Raw genomic sequence first — 13139 nt, forward strand, 5'->3', positions numbered from 1 at the left:
AAAAACCATCTTTAAAAACAACAACCTAAAAAAGTGACAGTCGTAATGAACAGCCACTAGCAGTTGAAACCATAGGTAAAAACAGCAACGGTCATCACTTAGGGCTTTTCCACATTCACAAACATGTAGATTTCTCACAATCCATTTTGCTAACAATATTTGCATATTGCTTTTTAGCAAGCCTTCAAGAGATGATTGAAAAATAAACAGAAATAAAAATCTATCCACAGTCCAGGAACCACACAAGTGGGTAGAATCCAGCAGCAGGTAAAACCAACATGTTTCAGCTGGCAGTTAGGATGGCACAAAAGGAAACACTGGCCTCCAGAAACAGACAGGTGTGGGGGAAGGTTATAAAAACCCAATCAGCAACACACTTCAACTTAGCCAAGTCCACATTTCTAAAGAAAAACAAAAATTCAGTACTCTAAAGACTAACATTTATTTCCCTTGGAGCTTTCATGAGTCAGAGGTCACTTTTTCTGATGTGTGGAAAAGAAACCATTATGGTGCCACTAGACTTCTGTTTTATTTTGCTTACATTTTGCATATTCCAGTGCAGGCAAGTATGGATTTTCCAAAAGGAGACCAGAAATAAAGCTAGGCAGCACCCTGGGGGACCATATGCCAATGCACTGGGGAAACCACTGAAAAGGCCATGCTCTTACCAAATGCTAATGTAGAATCCACAAAAGTCAATAGCTACACTGATAGATCTTAAGCAGCAGTAGAACGTATATGGAATACACTCCTCAAAGTGGTGGTCTTCAATGCAGACACAATCCCAAGGTGACCAGGTCTCTGGCTACAGTAGGAGACACTCCGTTCAGTAGAGCAGCAGAAGACAGCATGGGTGGGGGGGGGGGGGAAAGACAAGCATCATGAAAGTGTTGCAACTTCACTTTTGTCATATCATTGGCATGACGCTCTATGATACCCCAGAACAGGGCTTTTTTGTAGCAGGAATTCATTTGCATATTAGGCCATATACCCCTGATGTAGCCAATCCTCCTGGAGCTTACAGCAGACCCTGTACTAAGAGCCCTGTTACCTCTTGGAGGATTGGCTACATCAGGGGCTGTGGCCTAATATGCAAAGGAGTTCCTGCTACAAAAAAAGCCCTGCCCCTGAAACTCTTTAATATAGGTTCACTCTGGAAGTAACATCATCATCATCATATCAGTGCATCACCCTAGGACTCTTCCAAAACTCTGGTATGGCTCATGCCAGAAGTGACATCACAACATTGGTCCAGCACCTATTTTTATGTCCCCACCCCCTAAACCCTCCTGCTTGTTGCCACCACTCAGCTGGCACCTCTACCCAAACCACTGGGTGTGGGGTGATCTGAAAATTGCCTATGGTTTGCAGGCAGCAACAGCTCATTCACAGATGCAAATCCACCATTTGCTACAGTCATTGGGATAGCAGTATAAACCAGCCTTTTGTTACTAATTATGAAATGCTAACCACTCAACTGATGCTTGCTTTAATAATGGGGTACAAGGAATGAATGCATTAGAAACAGAAAAATCTATAGGCAAAGCCAAAGGTCCAAAGCAGCTCAAAAGCAACATTCCCAATGCATTCTGCAAACCTTGTTGGGGAGAGGTATTTAGTTATTCAGCGGACACATTTTCTGTCTCTTTAGGAGTATGTCTAAACATATGGTTGGTGGTTTGAAACAGGGATCGCTATTTCTGTTACTCATTATCACTGTAGTACAGGTTTAAGACTACTGTGCCAGATGCCCGAGGACAGAAATTATGTTTCCTAAGTAAAGAGAAGAAAGGAGAACCAAATAAGGATCAGGGAGAGGTGGGGGAAAATAACGAGTGTACATATTCCTAATGAGGCTAGCACGCATCCAAGCACAGCAATCAAACCAACCCCATTTCCAAAATAAATGTTAAGAGGCCAGTAGCAGTCAAATTGGCCCTGCTAAATGCAAGGAGAGAAGTCTGCAGATAAAACGAGCAAGAGCATATGTACCTGTTGTTCTCGTCTGGGGTTTCTTGTGCCAATTAGTTTTGGAAACAAGTATTCTGTCATGTCTGCTCTGAGCTGGATAGCCCAGGCTAGTCCAATCTCATCAGATCTCAAAAACTAAGCAGGGCCGACCCTGGCAAATATTTAGATGGAAGCCCTCCAGAGAATGCCAGAGTCGGGAGGTAGAGGCAGGCTACATCAAGCTTCTGAAAAGTCCTCCATGCCCCAGTAGGAGTCACCAGAGGTCACCATAATTTCCACAAACAGAGAGAAATTTTAAACAAAAAATACCCCCCCCCCCAAAAAAAAGAATCTGTTCATGTTGGTGACCTCTACCAAAAGAGTAAGTGAGCAAAGGCAATACTGAGTGTGCTTTTTCCCTTTCAAACCTGCACATCACTGCCCAGTTCAAACAAGCTAGATCAGAGGTGGCCAAACTATGCCTTGGGAGCCACATATGGCTCTTTCACACATATTATGCGGCTCTCAAAGCCCTCACTGACCAGCTTGGAGAAGGTATTTGTCTCTTTAAATCACTTCTCCAAGTCAAGCCAGCTGGCTGCTTGGAAACTACATTTAAAGTTAAAGTTGCTTTCCTTCCACCTCTCCTTCCCCCCATCTATCTTCCTTCCTTCCTTCCCTTCCTTACAGCACTCAAACACCTGCTGTTTATTCTATGCGGCTCTTAATTTAAGCAAGTTTGGCCACTCCTGAGCTAATTGTTGTGTGGCAGTTAGTAAATGCATTCTGGGAACCCAGGTTAGTGTCCCAGAATGCACAAAAGCTTAACTGATAGGCCAAACAAATAAATGTTTCCAATTCATATTTCCTCAAGGCATTCTTCACCCTTGACATTCCCCTGGACTTAAAAAAAAAATCTTCACAATAATAAGAACTAGCAACATATTTCAAAAATCCAAAGTGGGATTTCTAATTGTGAACTCAGGGAGAGAGGCATTTTGCTCTCTCCTGATGACAACGTGCCAACTCAGGTTTAGAAAAGCAGACATTAAGGAACATCCCTTTATAAAGGCTGCACAGCAAGGCAGGGATTCAATAGCTGTGCACAACTGCAGAATGTTTTATAAACATTGTCGGGTCTTACTGTTTGATATGTGGTCCTGGATGCTGCCACTGTGGAGAGCTCAACTAACAATGCCTAATAAACTCAAGTTAACACTTAAGCATTTCGGCAGTATGGACATTTTATCAACAGTCTTGAAAGCTAAACATTTTCTGCAAATAAATAGAAATACATACATATTTCGGTCCTGTTTGCTTAATAAGCTTCATTTAGCCCAGAAGGGAGAGAAATATGTCCCTGAGCAAGCAGTTACCTGGCAAACAAAAGTTTGCAAATATTAAAATGGTTCTACTGGGACATTAAGCACTGAAACAAACAGGCAAAAAAAAATTGACACAGATTTCCATTTGCTCACCGGTAGAAAATAAAATGGTTCGTGAAAACAATATTCCTGCACAGGAGCAAGACAGCCCACACAGGAGTTGTGTGTGTCAACAAGGAAAAATGCATCTTTTTTAAGTGTCCCTTGCTATGAGAAAGAGCAGGCACCACATTAAAATAGAAGGGGAAAGAAAGCAGAAGACATTACAATGTCTTGAACAACCCATATCGGCAAAGCAACAAAAAGCCAGTAAACACAATCTCCATTTCACTAAATCAGTCGCAAAATTCCCTAACGATTCTAACTAAACTGTATTCAATGTACAACTTCCTATGTCAGGGATGAGTCATTCATAATTTTATATATATTTCTGAGCATTTTAAATGAACATTAATAAAGACAACTAACAAGCCATACAATGTTATCATCCTATTAAAAAAAGGTAGTCCCCTGTGCAAGCGCCAGTCATTTCTGACCCTGGGGTGACGCTGCTTTCACAATGTTTTCACAACAGACTTTTAACAAGGTGGTTTGCCATTGCCTTCCTCAGTCATCTACCCTTCCCACCCTCACCCCGCAAGCTGGGTACTCACTTTACCGACTTCAGAAGGATGGAAGGCTGAGTCAACCTGGAGCCATCTACCTAAACCAGCTTCTGCTGGCATCCAACTCAACAGAAAAAAAAACACAGTTGTATCAGGACATGGCTCAGTAACAAAGAACCTGCTTTGCATACAGAAAATTTCAGGTTCAGTCCCCCAGCATCTCCATTTAGAAGGACCAGGTTGTACGTGATATGAAAGACCTCTGCCTGAGACCCTGGAGAGCTGCTGCCAATCAGATTAGACAAGACTGACCACGACAAACCAATGGCCCGATTCATTATATGGCAAGTTCATGTGAATGATCAAATCAGAATATCAAATCCAGTACAGAACCATAGATGTGATTCTATGTTTCTGATTTGATCATTGAGTTGGAAGGGCCATATAGGCCATCTAGTCCTACTCTCTGCTCGAACAAATTAGTTCCATTTTTTCTTCTAAACAAACTGAGAATTAGTGTACTGGGGACGGGCTCTGGTTTTAGCTGTTAAAGTCTTCATCTCTGCCGTGCCCAGTACTTTGAACCACCTCTCCTTAACTGTATTATACCCACTTGCCAGAACCAAGCAAGAACCAACTTGGACCCTCAATAAAAGATTGTTATACCACTAGTACAGTGTTGCACCAACAAACATAACTCAGTTTATTTGAAAGAATAACTAATTGTTCTGGTATCATACTGCTTCTGAAAGTCTGGTTAATAATCCCCAACATTTGAGACCAAATCAAAACAGATTACATCCCATACATAAAAGAAAATCATCCCATTAAAAACATTTCCAGTTCTCCTTTTTTAACCATGGGGGGGGAGGGGGGAATCTGACATTCTATGTCAATTTTGTTTCACCACTATCTATGCTACCTCTTCTCAAAAACCAACTTTTCTATGAAAAAGCTGTTAATTCATTTCTCCAAGACTTCATTGCTACTTAAAAACATGTATGAGTCACTATAGACTTTGTGTGTGGGGGGGTGTTTGTAAAAACGTAGAAATCAAACATGCATTATACTAACCCAAGGAGGGAGCAATGTACCTCCTAAATTAAACCTTTCTGCACAGCCCTAAATTGATTCAGATAGCTGGTAGCCACTTATTTGAAACTGCCTATCAAAAATCTGATACATATTTAGAACTATCCTTCTGGTTTTCACAGGTGCACAACCAAAGATGAAATACGCTTTAAGTGGAACATGTGAATTCCGATTCAGGCAGGGCACAAGGGGCAGTGAAGAAACAGTAGTGGAGACTGTTCCCCACTACAAATCACACACAATTAGCTTTTCCCCCAACAGTTTCAATTTAATGCTCTCAAGGGCTCCTTTAGGTTGCAAAATTCCTGGAGCAGGAATCCTCCTTTTATGTGCATACTACCTAAGTAAAAATGAAACATGCAATACAGATGTAGTTGCTTAAAAAAAATGTATTTCAAACTTCCCCTTTTCAGTTATTTCCCATGTATTATGCACAAAAAAGCCTCACTCTTTGTTTCAATACAAATGCATGCAGAACCAAAACAATAGAAATCCAAAGGAGGAAGCAAATAGTCTAACAGGTGGCCTTGGGTCATGGTACAGGGAATAGTAATGCAATCCTAAAACCACCTTTCTGAAAGTCCCACTGAATAGATCTGAATAGGCTTGGGAGTCAACCTGTTTGGGAATGGCTCTCTGAAACAACCAGCATCCCAAAACATTTTGAAAACTGCATGAACCACAGATGAAGGTGCATGTTTGCCACCAAAAGCATGTTATTCAGTTCAGTGTGATTTACTTCCAGGAAAATGTGCTCAGGATCAAGATTCAGTTCCAAAAGGATTTGTTTACTTGCCTAAATCAAAGCCAGACCCTATCTGGTTTCCTTCCCATGGCTTCAATCCAACATGCATTACCTGTGACAAAGGTCCACCAAAGTCTGAGGGACTTAGTTCTGAATCAACATGATTAGGATCGAACTTCATGCCATATTTTTAATTCGCTTTTCCCCCAATGGGACTTCTAAGTCAGGCTAGTACATCAAATCCATGAAACACCAACACCACCACTTTAAATTAACCAACAATCTCCAAAAGGCTAGTGGCACATTTTAATATCACTTATATTTGTATGATGAAACGGAAATCAAAAGGAATAAGGCTAAATGCAAAAACATCACATTTGACAAAATGGAGGATGTGAAGAATGTGGCTGGGGTTGCGTAAGCTTCAATACGGGGAAAGATGAACTAAAAGCTCTTGTTATTCCCATAGGCAATGAAAAAAAACCCCAAACTTTTAATCAGAGAACTGGAAGAAATGCAGTAGATAAGAGCAAAAGAACTGCTCATCTGGGTCACACCAATAGGGCACCAGCCCCAGGATCCGATCTCTTAGTGGACAGTCAGATATTGGTAGATCATGATAGCCACCTTCTGTTCTCTGTCTCTAGCACCAAACCATTAGATGCAGAAGCTGATACAGACCTACCATCCATGATTTTTTTCTAATCCTTTCTAATCCATCCATGCCAGCAGCCACTGTTAACATCCTGTAGTGATGAGATCCACAGGTTACCTCTGCCTATCTGACAGGCAATTTCTAGCTATAACTTCGGCAGCAATCCTAAGGACGCTTTCCTGGGAAACTGCACAGCATACAATGAATAGCACAGGGTTTACTTCGGAGAAAACCTATATAGCCTTGCTCTCAGTATCTCTCACAGAAAAGAAAGTTCTTCAAATCCAATTTCTCATTCTCCAGCCATAGGAGAATTTATACTCAGATAGACATCTGCCATCTTTTAAAAAAAAAATCCTTCAAGGATTTGAATCCCAGCTTTCCCAAGCAACATGCTCTGAAAATACATTCAACACTTCGTACAAACTGCTGTGGAGACCTCCAGCTTCTACAAAATAAGAATCCAATGTCTTCTGCAGAGCTACCTCATTTCCCAGCTTTGCATCCCAAGGAAAAAATGTGGTTCAAGAATTCATCTGCCACTCTGCCTCTATTGGAAGGTGCTTTGGGGTAAGTCCTCTGTACTAGGGCAGGGGCTCCAGAGGCCCAAATAGGGATTTCATGATTAAGGATAGGCCTTAGGTCTGCTTCACAAATGTAGAATGGACTGCACCTCTTTGGACTGAAGAAGGAAGATCCTGGGGTATCATGGGGTGCGGCAAGTGGTAGACCATCTGCTTGGCATGCAGAAGGTCCCAGGTTCAGTTCCCAGCATTCTCTAGTTAAAAAGACCAGGCAGGAAGTGATGTGAAAGACCTCTGCCTGAGATCCTGGAGAACCACTACCAGTCTACCAACGCTGACCTTTATGGACCAATGGTCTGATTCAGTACAAGGCAGCTCCATGTGAGTTCATGTGTGTCTCTCAGTGTTCAATACTCCATGCAAGTAGCACAGTGAGGCAACACAAGTAAAGAGAGGGAGTAGAATCTTTCTCCCACTTCAGTGCTAGCTTTCTGTTTGCATGGAGGGGTTTTTTTCTAACTTAAATGCCCTGCAGCTGAAGTGGTGCATTCCCTCCATCACTTCGGCATTCTACCATCCTACCTTCTTCCATACATGAGCCAGGTCTTGGGCTCAAATGGCATGGGGCTGTAGCAGTTCCAGGTGTTCAAACCCCATCACATAGTAGACAACAGAGGGAAGTGAGAGGAAGGAACCCAGCCTCCCACCTGCGGTTTACCTCTCCACAGTCTGTCCCTAGTGGTGATTCTTTTCCCCTACCTACACTACAATACTGGTAGTAACTACCTGGGGAAGGAAGAGAAACAGCAAGAGAGAGAGGAAGGTTTCAGCAACCCTCACACTTTTCAAATTAGATGCCCACCTCTACTTTTTGCATAACTGGGGCAGATTTAATTAAAACACACAGATCTGCCACAGTCACATCCTAATGTGTCTTAGCCTCAGTATCATGGGTAATTTTGTGAGCTCAGGTCCTGGGAGTCAAAGAAGGGAATAAGAATGTTCAACGCTGGCCCTGTGAAGACTGGATGGTATTATGAGGCCTCCAGATCAAAACCTGGCCTTCTTTCGTCCCCAGAGAAGTATAGTATGCCTGATATACAGCATGTCACTGCAACAGTAGGGAGATAAACAGCAGAGGCCGCATAAAAACTCTCTAAATAAATAATAATTAAATGGCAGATATCCTGGGTTGGAGAATGGTCCCAGTCCTAGGCCTGATCCTCTGATACCATTCTTCTTCAGGAGCACTAAATCAGAAGGCCTTACAGGCATGTGATCATTTCAGTGGACCACTTCAACAAAATGGCGGTAAAGGTCAGCTTCTTAAGTGTGACAATGAACCAAGGGAACATTTTACAGCCATACACTTTGTGAAAGAGCGGTGGTGTAATAAGACAGCGTCTATCTATAGTTGAGTCATCTCCTTATTTACATGTACCCACATCTGAATAGCAATTGATGAGAAGCCTTCATTTTATACCATTGAAGAAAATCTATCCAATGCCTCCTCCATTTCTACGTTCAGTGCAAATCAAGGTCTACACGGATTTTTGAGTGTATACAGGATTAAGAATGCAGAGGAACAAAATTTTTACAGTGTTAATTCTCTGGCTAACTGTAAAGCACATCCAAGGTTGTTGTTGAATTGACTGGTTTATGCCCTTGTACAATATCGCTGTCATTGAAAAAATTACTGCTCTTCAACTAGTGGTATCACCACCACAAATGGGTGTCTGCGTGACCTAAAGTGTCTGATGTCAGCAATGTCTCAACCACTGTTTGGAGATTCTGGAGAAAGAAAAGGAAAAAGAAAGACTGGGGGGGCGGGGACAAGAGAGTACAGGCAAAGATAATACAAGAAAAAAATTAAAATGGGGGCAATATTGTGATCTGGAAAGGCAGCTGATTTGAAGATACTGGACTTATGGAATCAGATATAGGCACTGCATGAGATCTGAAATAAGGGCAATAATATATATTTATTTAAAAGGGTACATGCAGTTTAAACTGGTAAGCTTGAACATTACTTTTGACTAATTACAACCAACCCTTCTCCACTCATCTCAGTGGTCTGAAGGCTGCAGAAATATTTTGTCTATACACTTTTGTGCTTGCAATTTCATAGGTCAGTTTCCTGGGCTAATCCTCAACCAAATGGGGAGGAAGTATACCCATGGAGAGGAATCTTATTTTCCTATCCTGCTAATAGTCACTGCAGGACTACAACACACTCTCCTTCCTTCCAAAATATCAGAAGAAAACCAAGGCCCTAAAATATTTTTAAAGGTCTCATAGTAAAAGTATTTGACTTCCACAAACCTCTCAGCAATCCATTCAAAATGTGGGCTTCATTTTCACCCTCAATACATATCCACCTTAATCTACAGGTTTTCTTTTCAAATTATTGTAATTCTACAACAGTTCTAAACCAAGAACTACCCGGAACTAAAAAGGAACTTACAACTTATGGAGAAAAAAAAAAGAATACAGCTAACTTGGGGGAGGGGAGAAACAAAACAGATTGTCCACCATTACAAACTAGTGGATGGGCTTTCAATAACCAGTTAATTTCACACACACAACAGAAACACAAATGTATATTAAAATGCATATCCAAAATGTATATATAGTTAAATAATAATAATATTTAATTTACATCCCGCCCTCCCCGCCGAAGCAGGCTCAGGGCAGCTCACATATGTGCTCCACAATTTAGAAGGTATTATTGCTACTATTTTGTAGTTTCAGATACTCGCAACTAAAAAGAACAAAAATAATATTTTACAATATCCTTCTATCCAATATGTGGAAACTTGGCCTGAAGCTGTAATGATCTGTCTGCTAGCTGTGCTGTATCAATCTTTTTTTTTTTTTTTGTCCATAAGTGACCGGATACATCCTACAGGTCCATGTGCACCCCCCAACCCCCTTTTCACAAGTCCTTGTGGATCTCCACCCCTGCATTTCTTGTTCTGTTTCACAGGAACCAGCGCTCTAGACCCAAACACTCCAGACCCAGGTGGCATCCCTACGTTTATCCCAAGAAAGAAAAGGTTCCATTCAGAACAAGACGGTTGTATCATCATTTTGGTCCTCTGATGAGCAAAGACGGCTCCGTCCGCCCTGGTTGCTAAGAGAACTAAGATCCAGGCATTCAGACCGGGGTCCTCTGATCTAGGACAAGGAAGAAGAGAGAAACGCGAAGAAGAGCCTCCCCAGCGTCAGAAGGCAACGCGTGGCTTACCGTGGCTGACGCCAGGCTGTTGTCGGCCAGGGTCAAATGGTGAGGCTCCCACCTCCTGAGAAATTTGGAGGTCAGGATCTTGCTGAGAAATGTCCGGGGGTGCCTGACGACGCACACCTGGATGTCCCCCTCTTGCAGCAGTTTGTACCTCATGCCATTGCAGTGGACTCCCCGCCGGCACAGCGCGGCCCCCATTTTCGTCCCTTCCGTCGCCGACATTTCGGCCAGCAGCGCCTTGCTCTCGTCGAGCTGCCGGTGCTCGCTTCCCCCGCCGCAGCTGCCGTTCACGTCCATGGCAGCAGCAATAGGCTCGTCCCGGGGCCTCCCCCCAACCCCTACCAGCACCAGCCCCTCTCCTGCAGCCCACCTCGCAGGGCTTCGGCGGGGAGGGGGGTCACAGTCCTCGGCCCAGATCACCTTGGAGAGTTAAAAAAAAGGTATCAAAAGACACGCACATACAAACCGGGTTTTTTTTGGGGGGGGGGGGGAGACCGAAAAGGGCTAAAAAACAGGGGAAAGGAATAAAATTGTCTCGTTGCTTATAAAAAATTTTTGCAAACGCGCGCGCACACTCATGCACAAAGAGGAAGCGAATATATATATATATTAAAAAATCCTTGTTTGAAACTTCAACCGCTTTTCCCCCCTTTCTCCCGTCCTGATTTTTTTCGCCCTCTCTCCTGGATATGGTGCGTTTGGGAAGGTTTGATGGTTGGTTTGGGTTCCCCCCCCTCTTTCTTTCAAAGGACTAAATCCATATTGGAAGGCAAGCCAGATCCAGCCGCAGGAAGCAGGAGACAAAAGGTAGTCTTCATATTTTTTTTGTTTAAAGGAGGTGGGGATCCTCTTTGTTGGGTAGAACAATAAAAAGGAAAAGAAAGAAAGATCCGTTTCCAGCTTGGCGTCCCCTTCTCTCTCGGTGGCTGCGGTGCACGTCTGGACCGGGGGCTGCGGGTGCGTGTACCAGGCAGGGAGAGGGAAAGGAAGATAGATGAGCGCGTGTGAGTGGAGGTGGTGTGGGAAAAAGAGAAAAAGAGGGAGGGGGGAAGAGAAAGAGAGAGAGGGGAAAAAAGGCGTGTGTCAGCCGCTTCCTCTGCTAGCTGTAGGAAGAAGGCAAAAAAGCTCCGCTGAAAGATTGTTGCGGGAGCAGCTCCGAGGACTCTTCGGATTGGTCCCCTCGGTCATGTGCGGCTCGCTCTGACGTCAATGGGAGCCGGAGTAGCAGATTGCAGCTCTCTTAAGGCGGACTGGGGGGTCGGCGGGGGGAGGCGGCATGCAGATTGCAAAACCCGGGCTTGGAGATGCCAGCAGCGCGCAGCCCTCCAGCAGGGCCCCGGGGAAGGGAAAGGCGTTGCAGGAATAGCAGGCCGAGGATCGGAATCCTCAGCACTTTTTTTTTTTTTAAGCCAGCCCCCATCCCCAGCTGTGGAATGGGGAAGGATATCTTATGAATAGGAGGATGGTCGGAATTTCCGAGCACTTTTTTAAAAATAAGGGTTCAAAGCCTGTGGCTTTCCCAGCACTGGCAAGCGAGCCCCCCCACCCCCGACCAGGAAACGGGAAGGCTGTTTCGTTAATGAAATGATGATCGGAATTCTGAGCAAACGCCTCCCCCACCCCCACCGCCCAATTTTCAAAGCCGAGGAAGCCTACGGAGCGCTTGCGAGCAAAGCTCCGCCCCTTTCTGCTTTCTAGTTCTGCCTGGGTGGAAGTTTCATTTTTATTATTTTGCAGTGAAGAAGGCACCTCGGAGCTGACGGTCGGTATATGACTTAGTATGGAGGCAATGTGCGGGAAATGTGCAGTGCCCGGTGTCACGCCATAAATTCCAGTGGGGTCAGACTGAAGTAACTTTGCAGAGGACGACAAGGTTCAAAGCATTGGGAGGGGGGGTTGGTTGGAAAGGCTTTTTAGTTTAATTTGGGTTCACTCGATCCTATGGAAATCTGGACATCCATAAACATAAAATTACGGGTTTTGAAAAACGTTTTGCTTGTTTTGTCCCACTAGCCATTTACAAGAAGAATAGAAAGGGATCTTGTTGTTATAATTAAACTTCATTTATAGCCCACCGTTCTCTTAAGGCCAGTTACAAAATGTGAAAAGCACTCAACTAGGCAACAAAGACCTCCTTATGGGAGAGGCTGTGGCTCATTGGCAGAGTAACTGTTCGGCATGCAAAAGGTCCCAGGTTCACTCCTTGGCATCTCCATTTAAAAGGATCAGGTAAGAGGGGATGTGAAGGACTTCAGCTTGAGACCCTGGAGATCCGCTGCCAGTCTGAGTAGACAATACTGACTTCGATGGACCAAGAGTAGAAAACATCACAGTAAAGAATAGACCTGCCAATAGATCGCAATATTATCCCATACTGAAGCAATCTCCTGAGCCTGTTCAACTATCGTTCTAATCCCTTTGGAGGGAAGGGGAAGCCTTACTGTAATAAAGGAGGCTGAACTAGGAGGAGACTAGTTTTTGGACCAGACCACATGCTGAAGTCACCAGCTTTCTAGGGCATAAGGATTTCCTTTCTGGATAAGAATCAAGTCCATTCTAGCACAGCATTCTGCTTCCAGGACAGTTCAGGCCTAAGGGTGAGGTTCTGGCTAGGGTTGTCAAATACCTAGAGATTCGAAGGTGGAGCCTGGGAGAGAGGAGTCTAGGGAAGGGAAGAGGGAGGCGAAGATTGGATTCATACCCTGCCCTTCACTCAGAGTCTCCAGGCAGTTTACAATCTCCTTCCCTTCCTCTCCCCACACCCTGTGAGGTAAGTGGGGCTGAGAGGGCCTTGAGAGAACTGCTCTTATGAGAACTGTGACTGACCCAAGGTCACCCAGCAGCTGGGTGTGGGAATCAAGCCCAGTTCTCCAGATTAGCATCCACCGCTCTTAACCACGACACCAAACTGGCTCTCAAACTGGTAGGGTATATTGCCA

General features: G+C 44.0%; 1 protein-coding gene across 1 annotated transcript in view; it reads right to left on the minus strand.

Annotated features, from left to right (window-relative positions):
- The window catches only part of CMIP (c-Maf inducing protein), a 206629-nt gene extending 195214 nt beyond the window's left edge, over positions 1-11415 (minus strand). Inside the window, exon 1 of the mRNA XM_060254529.1 lies at positions 10204-11415. Within this exon, the coding sequence (XP_060110512.1) occupies positions 10204-10497 (294 nt within the window). The 5' untranslated portion in view covers positions 10498-11415. The remainder of the gene's footprint in view (positions 1-10203) is intronic.
- Positions 11416-13139: the final 1724 nt, after the last annotated feature.

Source organism: Heteronotia binoei, chromosome 14, assembly GCF_032191835.1.
Source record: "Heteronotia binoei isolate CCM8104 ecotype False Entrance Well chromosome 14, APGP_CSIRO_Hbin_v1, whole genome shotgun sequence".
Classification (NCBI taxonomy): domain Eukaryota; kingdom Metazoa; phylum Chordata; class Lepidosauria; order Squamata; family Gekkonidae; genus Heteronotia; species Heteronotia binoei.